This window comes from Prunus avium, chromosome 4 (genome assembly GCF_965620075.1).
Source record: "Prunus avium chromosome 4, drPruAviu1.hap1.1, whole genome shotgun sequence".
Taxonomy (NCBI): domain Eukaryota; kingdom Viridiplantae; phylum Streptophyta; class Magnoliopsida; order Rosales; family Rosaceae; genus Prunus; species Prunus avium.
The window spans coordinates 29,847,558-29,860,017 of record NC_142287.1 but is presented as its reverse complement, the minus strand read 5'-3'; the positions used below and the strand labels follow the sequence as shown (position 1 = coordinate 29,860,017).

The 12,460-nt window shown below is 37.9% G+C and overlaps 2 protein-coding genes across 2 annotated transcripts; one reads left to right on the top strand and one right to left on the bottom strand.

Annotated features, from left to right (window-relative positions):
• Positions 1-2,839: 2,839 nt before the first annotated feature.
• On the top strand, positions 2,840-7,450 carry LOC110763619 (uncharacterized). The gene is made up of 2 exons (XM_021966444.2): positions 2,840-6,690; positions 6,813-7,450. The coding sequence occupies exons 1-2, from the start codon at positions 3,282-3,284 to the stop codon at positions 7,184-7,186; spliced, it is 3,783 nt and encodes a 1,260-aa protein (XP_021822136.1). The 5' UTR covers positions 2,840-3,281; the 3' UTR covers positions 7,187-7,450.
• Positions 7,451-8,272: 822 nt separating this feature from the next.
• LOC110763618 (excitatory amino acid transporter) lies at positions 8,273-10,750 on the bottom strand. The gene is made up of 3 exons (XM_021966443.2): positions 10,581-10,750; positions 10,339-10,476; positions 8,273-8,529 (listed from the first exon to the last, which is right to left on the bottom strand). Exons 1-3 carry the CDS (start codon positions 10,669-10,671, stop codon positions 8,513-8,515), a joined length of 246 nt encoding a protein of 81 aa, XP_021822135.1. The 5' UTR covers positions 10,672-10,750; the 3' UTR covers positions 8,273-8,512.
• Positions 10,751-12,460: the final 1,710 nt, after the last annotated feature.

Here is a 12,460-nt window from a genome sequence, read left to right as displayed (position 1 = left end):
TCTATAGCTATCTTCATCATTTGCCAATTAATTGAAATTCTCTAGGAAATCCGATCTTTAATTAAAAACCAGACTGTTAATACGCGTATCGATATTGTATCTGTGTTGACAAAAATGTATCGATATAATCGATATGTTAGCTATATATAAGTATGTATGTATATATGTATGTATGTTTGGATTATATACAAGAAAGTAAACTTAGTGTATGATTTTTATGAATCAATATATATATATATATATATCATGGGTCAACAGATGATATTGTGAATCAGGTGATCATGGTTTAAGTACTCTTTTTGTTATCGTCAAGTAGCATCAGAGCTATGTCGTATTCTCTTGGACAAAGCATATACATCTAATTATACAATTAAATTATCTCAACCATGTTGTAATTGTCTAACCACTCATGAAATCCTCCAAGCTAGCCTTCACCCTCGTGGGGTCATGACTCTAGCAAATACACATACATTGCATAACTTTGCTTAAACTAATTATAATGCTTAGTATTAATAATCTATGGGGGAATCTTTGCATGCATATCCAGAGCCTTGTTTAATTTTAGAGATAATTAATCCATGAAAAGTTAATATTCCTCTGACCTTCACGTAATATAGTTTAATTAGGGATCGATGATGGATAAAGTAAGCATTCTTTTTGTACTTATTACCTCAGCATATGATTCACGGGTAGACTTTAAACTCATTTGATTGACAAAGTAGCTAGTTGGTGTTGCAATCAACAAGCAAAACAACTATATAACTTTTGTGAAACTCAAGCATACACTTTTATCAGCAATCAGTCCCACTATTTAGAGTAAACAAGAATCAAAGAAAAAAAAATCCTTAAAATTTTGTATTTATCTAGAATAATAGATCCTAAAGAAAGAGGCTATATTGTTTAATTAAGGGGCCGTTTGGTTCAAGTTTTAAGAGCTTAGAAATGAGTTTGAAATTGCATTCCCATGTTTGGTAAGTGCAATCTTGAGAATGCAATTATGGACTCATGGGTATGGACTTCCCATTAAGGCTGAGTAATATTGTCAATTTGGACCAAATATTTAATCCATAGTTTACACGATCAGTACTCAACGATTCGGAAATTTCATAATCTTACAACATAACATATGAGATTGTCTGATAAAAAAAAATTAACATATATTCACCCATTTTAGTAAAGTCTATATGAGATGCAACAATCTCTTTCTCTTATACGGTCTAGACATAATTGGAATCCAATCTAAGTGAGTTCACATGATTCTTAGCTCTCTAGATGAAACTTGTAAGACACAATACGTTCAACTATTGTTTAATTTAATAAGTCTAGTTTCTGAATTTATAAGTTTACTAAACAATTACTAAAATATTAGGTCAAACCGAGTCACCAAACAAGTATTTGCTTGGGGTAAGGGAAAAGGTTCACATGCATGGTTTACAGGCTTGGTCGTATATTTTATACAAAAATAAATATCTCAATGAATTGGAGTCCGAATTCTGACAATGGTTATTAAATGGGCTGAATTAGAATTAGTTGTCCATATCAACTATCACCCGTTGTTGGACGTTAAGGTGAAAGTGGGTAGGAGTTAAAGAGATATGTGAGTGTGAGCCTTCGAATCAGCAGCTTTTATTAAGGTTTGAGCAAAAGTATAGAGAGTGGTTGTTTACCAAATAATTAACACGTCTTATTAACTTCTAAGTTATAACTGCGTTTTCTTAATTAATTTTCAACCACATAGAATTATTGATGTAAATTGGAGGCAGTGCCTACTGTGATGACGCTGTACCTCTATGTTGAAGAGAAGCATTATGAAACCATTATCTTTGCCAATATAATTTGCGGAAGTAGGTTGCATAGAATTTGTTTGCATGCAGGAGTTTGAGAAAGAGTTTGGCAAAGTTTGCATAATTGAGTGGGGAAAAGAGAAACAAAGGATATACAATTTTGGAGTAAACATAGGGTTTACTTGCAAACCAATCAAAGCTTATCAAAACAACTTTGCATGGCCACAAGAAGACATGAGGATTTGGTATCTCAAACCCAATTAGCATGACATAAACCATATTGTATTGAACTTTTAAAAGGGTATATGATACATGTAACCCTCAAGCTAGCAATAACCAAACGAGATTTGTTTGCGATTGATTCTAAAATGATTAAACGTTTTCTAACAACCTAAAATGCTATTTAGCATTAAAAAAGTACTTTTGCGCCATAAAATCAACTTCCGGAAAAACTTATATAATGCTTTTAATAACAATGTTTCTAACAAAAACACTCAGTGAACAAAAGTACTTCCTCCATAATTAATCAAAAAGAGTTAGATGGAAGGAATTTTAGAAGGTAAGTTGGGTTACGTAGGGAATGACAGGAGTTTGGGGAGATTGTGTTGACTTTGTAAAGCTTTTCAATTTTCTAGTGTAGAAATGTTCTTAGTTTGATTGATTTTAAAATGGGAAATTCAACCGCTCACTTTCAGAGTAGGGACTGAGTCACATTGAGCTAATACACCAATTCTGTAAAACCCACAAACAACGTCCCTTGTCGGTCACCCAACTACTGTATCTTCTCCATGTAAGCCCGTATCTTCTTTAACTTCATATTCAATCAAACAGAAACACCCCACTCTGTTTTTCTTCGCTCTGTTTTCTATATTTTCACTGCAAGTTTGTGCCTTTCTTAAATACTCTGACCTTTCTTGTACCTATTCTCATTTATGAATTGAATAATTTTCTTATTTTATATATAAATTATTCTGATGTTGTTTCTCTGACTCAGTTTGACCTTCTCAATTCACAATCCAACTTTATCCCATTATTTAAACACAAAACTTGTCAATAGCACAGTGGAAACAGGGTGGTCTCATTGATGGGAATTGTTGCAGCTTGACAGCTGACATAACTTGTGGTCTCATTGAAACTCTCAAATCTCTCTCTCTCTCTCTCTCTCTGTCTCTCTCTTGATGTGCACCCATTTTTAGGCATCATAAACACAGCCTGCAAAAACCCAACTTTTCAATGCATGCAATTTGCAGTAAAATTCAATCTTTGTACACTTCAAGAACCATATATTACATGCACACCCTCACATGGCAGCTCAAAACCACGCGTCTCTTCTCAACCCAAGACCAACATTCAACAACCACCGCCATATATATTGATCACTTCTCTCAGAAAGATACAAGCTTTCGACTTGCCCATCAATGAAACAGTTGGTTTCAAGTTCATATAGCATTTCGTATATATCTTGAGCTGTTCTGTTTTTCTTTGTTGAAGAGAGAAATGGCTGCGGCAGCAACAAATATTGTTCTGCCATTTTTACTTGTTCTGTTCGTGCATCTTTCATTTGGTCTTGTGTTGTCTGAGGCAAAGCTTGATGGCAACACAACTTTAAGTGTGCTTTTGGAGGTGAAGAGGTCATTTGTGGAAGACCCAGAAAAAGTGTTGAATGCTTGGTCTGAAAGCAACCCAAATTTCTGTACTTGGAGAGGGGTGTCTTGTGGGCTTGACTCGGTTGATGGCTCAGTTCAAGTGGTGGGGCTCAACCTATCCGACTCGTCACTCACCGGGTCAATATCACCCTCACTCGGTAGTTTGCAAAACCTGCTCCACCTTGATCTCTCTTCTAACGGCCTCACGGGTCCCATCCCACCAGCCCTCTCTAACCTCTCTTCCTTGGAATCTTTGCTTCTCTTTTCAAACCAATTCAGTGGGCCCATCCCCACTCAGCTTGGCTCGCTGGTGAGTCTCCGAGTCATGAGAATCGGTGACAATGAACTCACTGGGCATATTCCCGCCTCATTTGGCAATCTTGTCAATTTGGTCACTCTTGGTTTGGCCTCATGCAGTCTCAACGGTCCAATACCACCCCAACTCGGCCGACTCGGCCAACTCGAGAATTTAATCATGCAACTCAATCAACTCGAGGGACCAATTCCAGCCGAGTTGGGGAACTGTTCTAGCCTCACTGTCTTCACAGCTGCTCAAAACCATCTCAATGGATCGGTCCCTGAGGAATTGGGTCTTCTCCAGAATCTTCAACAACTGAATTTGGGCAACAATAGTCTCTCTGGGGAGATTCCGGGTCAACTCGGCAGACTGAGTCAACTCGGGTACCTGAATTTGGTGGGAAACCAGCTCGAAGGTCCAATACCCAAGTCCTTAGCTAAACTGGGTAATCTTCAAACTCTTGATTTGTCCATGAATAAGCTCACAGGAGGAATTCCAGAGGAAATGGGCAACATGGCTCAACTGGTTTACTTGGTTTTATCAAACAACAATCTCTCTGGGGTCATACCAAGAACTCTATGCTCCAACACAACCAGTTTGGAGCACTTGATGATATCAGATGCTGCAATTTTTGGTGAAATCCCAGTAGAACTGAGCCAGTGCCAAACAATGAAGCAACTTGATTTGTCCAATAACTTGCTTAATGGGTCAATACCAGTTGAGCTTTATGAGTTGGGGGAGTTAACTGATCTCTTGCTCCACAACAACAGCTTGGTTGGTTCAATTTCTCCTTACTTGGGCAACCTCAGCAACCTGCAGACACTTGTTCTGTATCACAACAACTTGCAGGGTCCTCTGCCAAGAGAGATGGGAATGCTTGGGAAGCTTGAGATTTCGTATCTCTATGATAATCAGCTCTCTGGAGAAATCCCAATTGAGATTGGCAATTGTTCAAGCTTGCAAATGATTGATTTCTTTGGAAACCGTTTCAGTGGGGAGATTCCAATCACCATTGGAAGGCTCAAGGATTTGAACTTTTTTCATATCAGACAGAATGAACTGGTGGGTGAGCTTCCCGCCACATTGGGCAACTGTCATCAACTTACTATTCTGGACTTGGCAGACAACCGTTTATCTGGTGGCATTCCTATAACATTTGGATCCCTCCAAGCAATGGAACAGTTCATGCTCTACAACAATTCCCTTGAAGGTAATCTTCCTGATACATTAGCTAATATGGGAAATTTGACCAGAGTGAATCTGTCAAGAAACAAGTTGAATGGAAGCATTACTGCATTGTGTAGCTCAAGTTCATTTCTTTCTTTTGATGTGACTGACAATAAATTTGATCATGAGATTCCTTCCCAGCTGGGAAACTCGCCCTCTCTTGAGAGGTTGAGATTAGGGAACAATCAATTTACTGGTCCAATCCCAGAGACACTGGGAAACATCAGTGAACTATCACTGTTAGATGTCTCAGGAAATTCACTCACTGGACCAATACCAGCTGAGCTTTCATCCTGCAAGAAACTGGCCCATATTGATTTGAATAACAACTTTCTTTCGGGTACCATTCCGCGGTGGCTTGGAGGTTTGCCTCAGTTGGGAGAGTTGAAGCTCTCCTCAAATCGATTCACTGGGCCTCCTCCCCAAGAATTGTTCAATTGTTCTAAACTGCTGGTGCTTTCTCTGAATGACAATTCTCTCAATGGAACTCTCCCTGCTGAAATTGGTAACCTTGAATCCCTTAATGTCCTAAACCTCAACCATAACCTATTTTCGGGATCAATCCCTCCAGCCATTGGTAAGCTAGGAAAGCTGTATGAGCTTCGGCTCTCACAGAACGGATTTGATGGTGACATACCCTTTGAGCTTGGACAACTCCAAAATCTTCAGAGCATTTTAGACCTCAGTTACAACAATCTGAGTGGTCAGATCCCAGCCTCTATTGGGACACTGACAAAACTTGAAGCACTTGATCTATCGCACAATCAACTTGTCGGAGAAGTCCCTTCCCCAGTTGCTGGGATGATTAGTTTGGGAAAGCTTAATCTGTCTTACAACAATCTGCAAGGAAAATTGAGCAAGCAACTCTCACACTGGCCAGCTGAGGCCTTTGCAGGAAACTTGCATCTATGTGGAAGCCCTCTTGGTAAATGCAGTGTCAGAAGGCAACAGTCAGGCCCGAGCGAATCGGCAGTGGTAGTCATTGCTGCAATATGTACTTTATCTGCAATTGCTCTACTGATATTTGGAGCTGCTTCTCTCTTGAAACACAAGCAAGAAGTTTTTAGAAAAGCCAGTGAAGTGAACTGCTTGTACTCATCCAGCTCTTCCCATGCTCAGCGAAGACTGCTCTTCCCAAATGGTTCTGTCAAGCCAGATTTCAAATGGAAAGATATTATGGAAGCCACAAAAAATCTCAGTAATGAGTTCGTAATTGGCTCAGGAGGGTCAGGGATAATCTACAAAGCTGAGTTGTCCATGGGAGAAACTGTGGCAGTCAAGAAGATTTTGTATAAAGATGACCTTATGGCAAATAAAAGCTTCACAAGAGAGATCAAGACACTTGGGAGGATAAGACACAGGCATCTGGTGAAGTTAATGGGTTATTGCAGCAACAAAGGAGCAGGCTCCAATCTGTTGATATATGAGTACATGGAGAACGGAAGCGTGTGGGATTGGATACACCAGCAACCAGCCACCAGCAAGAAGAAGAGCCTTGATTGGGAGGCCAGGCTAAAGATTGCAGTTGGATTAGCTCAAGGAGTGGAGTATCTCCACCATGACTGTGTGCCAAAGATCATTCATAGGGACATCAAATCAAGCAATGTCTTGCTAGATTCCAACATGGAGGCACATCTTGGGGATTTTGGCCTTGCCAAGGCGATTAATGAGAATTACGAGTCTAACACAGAATCGAATACGTGGTTTGCTGGCTCCTTCGGTTACATAGCACCAGGTACTAAACAGTTATGCTTTGATTTGTATTCTTTCTAACTACTTTGGATACTGATTTAGCATTTGAATTTAACTTGAGTGTTCTATATGATTGATTGTTACCCGCATTTCATATGCTTTCAGAGTATGCTTATTCACTCAAGGCAACAGAAAAGAGTGATGTCTACAGCATGGGGATTGTGCTAATGGAGCTTGTAAGCGGGAAAATGCCGACGGATGCATCTTTTGGCTTGGAGATGGACATGGTGAGATGGGTCGAGACAAATATTGAAATGCAGGATTCTAAGCGTGATGAGTTGATAGACTCTGCACTGAAACCACTCATATCTGGAGAAGAATGTGCGGTATTCCAAGTGCTTGAAATAGCACTGCAGTGCACAAAAACCAGCCCAGCAGAGAGGCCTTCGTCCCGGCAAGCATGTGAACAACTATTACATGTTTTTAATCATAGGATGGCGGAGTTTGAGAAGACGAATATAGATTCTTATACTACATAACTAATCAAATCATGTTTAAGAAGTTTGATGAACATTTGATATCAGCATAAATATACCATGTTTCATTTGGGCTAGCAACTATCGTGCAGCATTGAGAATAGGGTTTTGCTTGAGGCAAATGTCGATGGCATTGAAATCTATATTAGATTGTATTGTTAGAGCTTTGTTATTATTATCCGTGGATCAACGGTTGTAGTGTTTCAACCATCATGACAGTCCATATATTGGATTTTTTAGTATTGCAGTGACATTGGAAGCTTAGGCTTGATGAAAAGAATCTAAATTTAATCAAACGTTTCTCTTCTGTAATTAACGACAATAACTTCGTATTCATTACACTGGTTACGTTGAATCAAAGAACTACAATTTAAGCTGTAGATCACTGGAATTAGCCAATCACAGCCAAAATTGAAAGGCTTGTGGAACTAGTATCTTTCCATCACAGTTCACAGTTTAGAACCAAAACCCAGAAACAAACAGAACAGTTGGTCCAACTGTTTCTGAAATCTCTAAGAGTAATCCATATTTGAGATATATTTTGCTGACCGTACTTTTCTAGACTTGACATGCAGATTCGTTCAGCTCTGTGCATGACCAAACCACTTCACAAAGAAGAAAGTTTGAAGACACTTTTTTCACTCAGGCTATTAAACCTACAAATACAATACCTGTAATAGTAATCAATACACCAACAACGAGCTCATAATTCACTGTTTGGAGGGCAAGAATCCCATTTTTATTTACATAGAAATACTGCAAACTGACTCTTCCAAAACACCATCTCAAACGAGGTCACATTGCGGAATCAGTTCATAAACTTAAACAAAAATTACTAAAACTTAAACCCTAATAGATGCATGTTTAATAGAATACTAAACCATACTAATAGATCCATGAAACTTAATAAAACACCAGTTTATAGGATTGTATTTATCACTGAAATGATCTAGGTGGGTAGTTGTCCATTTGGTAAGAGTACCAAGATGGTGATACCTTTTGATTTGAGCTTTACCAATCATGTAAAGCATGACCACTCACCCATTGCCCAAAAGATGACTTCATTTTTTAGGTATCTTGCAACTAGGATAACTATTGAATTCATTTCATTTATTAACAATGCACTAGACACAGCATTCAGCTTTGCAATATGAAAGCATTTCATTGCCATGCATCACAAAGAAGACCAGAAAAATAGGAAAGTTTTGACAGCCTTGCAAACATATCAACATTAAATTAAAAACAAAAAGTGCCTACAACTTGGAAGGCCCAACACTCTCTTAAAACATGGATCCTGTCTGAGCATGCCACAACACACTGAGATGCAAGCTAATCATCATCTTCATCTGCAGATGAAAAAGAAATATTAATCAGGAAAAAGAACGAGTCTGATGAAAGATAAGTTTGCACACATTAAATCCCATAAATAATATCTTCGTTTTACTCAAGTGCTACACTAAACATGAAGTATGCAAACAACTTACAAGCCCTTGGCACTTTCTAATATAGTTTTACTTATCAAGAAGAGACACAAAACAAGAATAAATGCATGTCCAAACATTATCCGCAAACGATCCTCACTCAGAAAGAGAAAAACACTTGTAACAAAGTTTTCCATTGCAAGCCACTTCCAAATGTTGTACTTTACACTGTGCTCTTGATTACAGTGATGAGTAAATTACTTTATATATTTGCTCCCGCTAAGATTTCCCAAAGAAAGTCTGGAAGCACAAGGATATAATTCAAAACTTTCGGCTTCAGGTAACACAAAAATCATACATGATGAATAGGGATCTGACAGATAAATGGTGTGGAAGAGCATGGAAGGCAAAATCGACATAATTTTGTGAGTAAAGTATTTGAGGATTTCTTGTAGGAACCTCCCACAATGTTTTTAAAGGAAAACTAAACGAGTTTGAAGCACGGGAAGCAAGCGGGCAATAAAGCAATTATGAGAATACTAAAGGAAAATTTTCCTGGTTCTCCAAGGCCCAAAATGGCTTACAAGTAAGATCATAGCATTCAATCATAGTCTAGTCAAACACAAGAAAGCTTAAAAGTAAGGACCAAACCTGAATCCAAACCATTAGCACGACAATCAAAACCTCCTAATAGATAAAATAATCCCAAGGATCAGTACATTCTCTCATAAAATTTTGTTTTGGATCCATACTCATTTAATAACTCTGGAAAATGGCAAAAGTTATATGCTTATTATCCTTCTTCAAGGTTTTGCCAATTGGGGTGCGGTGATGGGCTGGTCAACAAATGAAATTTTTTTTTTTCACTTACAATATCTCAGATCTCATATCAGTTTGATCAAGAAAAAAGGCTCCAAAATTTCAGATTATTTCACACAAAGGTAATTAAAAGGAGGCAAGCTAATTAGGGTTCAAGGGACCAAAAATAATCTCTGAATGTAAAAGGACTATTTATACTAGGCCTTTCACATCCCTAAGATCCTAGCGCATTAAAAGGAAGGGAAAAAATTATTGTCTGCAATCCTTAGCATAAAACAAAGAAAGTAAAGGTAATTGAGAGAATAACCATTCACAGACTCCATAATCCGTAAGATTATCTAGTAGACCAATAGTCCAATACGACCTTGGCATGAGGTTCGGAGTCCAGATGACCCTCTATCAGGTAAAATGGATTTCCTGGTTTGAAATATCGAAATACTCTCCTTGATTCACATTTTCTATAAAGGATCCACATTTAAGAGGTGAACCCAACTTTAAGAGGTGAACCCAACTTTGAGCTAGAGAGAGAAAGGAGGGAGAAGAACAAGATAGAAGAAAGCGAGACAATATGTTATGTCTTAAAAAATTCACTTAAATATCATCTGTACACATACAAAAGTTCAAATTCAGCATTCGGTCAATGTCCAAACCAAATTTACAAGCAATAACTAGCTAAAGAACAGTACTTTGATTCATCATATCACTCAAAATAGACATGGGTTCTTAAGATTACTTATAGCGTGTTTCAAAATTCCACAAATCATCTCAAAAATGACACTTAGCAAAGCTGAGCTAAAAATTGAGAAACCAAAACACAAATGGTATTGTTGGATTATAGAATACAATCATGAGGCATATGAAATTGAGAAATGAATTGAATTTGTGCAAATTTGATATTGGGTTGGATAAGTATACCAATGTATCGGCGCTCGTTGGCAGCCTTGGCCTTGTCGAGCATCTTATCGAGGTCCTCTTTGAGCTGTTCGTCCCATTTCACGAGCTGGTTTACGAACACCACACCCAATCCCATGCCCAGCACGTGCTCCCAAGGATCTGAATCGGATCATTGGACAATTGGATTTAGGGTTCATGAGTCAATGACCAGAGAAATGAATAATGATATAAACGAGAATTTGAAAGAGAGAGATGAAATTTACGGCGCATGTAAGGGAGCTTGCGGAGGGCATTGGAGTACATCTGGGTCCCCAAACCCAGTAGGGCTCCGATCATCGTCGAACTTACCGGCATCTTCACAGCTTTCCTTACACTGTTCACTGTCTGTCTGTTTCTCTCTCTTTCTTTATGTGCGAAGCTAAAATATACAGTAACTAAACATTTTGCAACAATATATTATATATGCACATAAATAATAATAATAAAAGTAACATTTTAAAGATAAAACTTTTTCTAAACACATTTTGATAGGGTTAATTATGGATGGGATTTTGTAGTAATGTCATCTGAATTTATATTTCAATTTCAATTTGTCACTTTAAATAAAAATTTAAAAAAAAATTCACCTTAATTTTTCAAATTCTAAGATATGTCATTTGACTTTAACACCATCCAATTTTTCGTTCACTTTAAGGGTATTTTAGTCTTTCTAAATTCAAGAGTATTTTAAAAATAGAAAAATCTTTATATAAAAAATTGTATATCTTTTAAATAATTTAAAAAAATTCTTATAAATGCTCAGAGACAGAGAGAGAGAAGGGGAAGGGGGGTTGGAGTGGTGGAGAAAAGGAGAGAGAGGTATCTTTTTTTTTTCTTGGAAAATGGAAAGACTAAAATACCCTTAAAAATAGATGGAAAATTAGACGGTGCTAAAGTCAGATGACAAATCATGGATTTTGAAAAATTAAGACGACATTTCTCTTAAATTTTTCTTTAAGGTGACAAATTAAAATTGAGGTATAAGTTCATGTGACATTTCTACAAAAATCCCATTATGGATTGAACTATATTCCAATTTGCATTTTGGCCCTTAAATTCAGTTATTAAATTATGTAGTCCTCAAACTTTGTCAACATTTTGGTCATCCTTCATATCTATTTTATTTATCAGGTTTTTCGTCCATCCAAGGGGTAAAATGGTCAATGCACATCCCTTTTGACAAAATTGAGCGATTGAGGTTTAATTTATTACGAATATGGACTGATTAAGGCTCGACTAGTTTAATTAGGGCTGTTATTTGATTCACTTGACTTGAGGACCCTTGCAACATGTTCAAAGAATAAGATGGTCATTTGGGTGAGACTAGTAACAATATTTATAGACAAGCGTATTTGGAGGGAAATTATGATTAAATCGTTGAAGGAATCAGATGGACCTAAGTTGACCCTTTTACCCTTCAAATTAACAGTCGAATTGACAGAAGTGGCACAACGTAATGACTAAAATGTCACTTGTGAAATGGCTCCACCACTGAGAAAAATCCACCAAATCAAAATTTGACTTCTCGATTTCAGGCCTAAAATTTCTATACCATACTACCTCCCTGTGAAGACATTTTTCCCAGAAACTAAAGTAAAGCGCTATTGAGCTATCCGGGTAAGTGCCTCTCTCTCAAAAACCTAGCGCCCTTTTTTCTTCTTAGCACCGCACGGCTCCATTGGGGAAGGAGGATGTATATCCCTTTTCCCCCATCCTTCTCTTTTGTTTATGTCAGCTCTCAACCTCCCCTGCCTTGAATTCTTTTGTGGGTTTGGTCTTATTTTATGTTTGAGCTTGTTTGGCTGTGTTGTGGCTGTCTTTGAGAGTTGGTAGTTTCTCATGGTGATTGCTTGACCTTGTGCTCTAGAATGAGATTATATGTCTCAACCGATTTTGTGTCCTCTGTTCTAGGCCAAACACCCCCTTCAACTAGATTTACTTCTCCCTCAACATCCCCTCCTACTCTTGCCTTCTCTTTTTTCCAGATCCGGTTTCTCCATTGGGATACAGCAACTACTTCTTGAAGCGCTTTGTCGCGTCTTTATTGGATTGTATATAGAGCTCTTGCTACGGTGCTTGCACCAATACTCTCCACTCCCTTGAT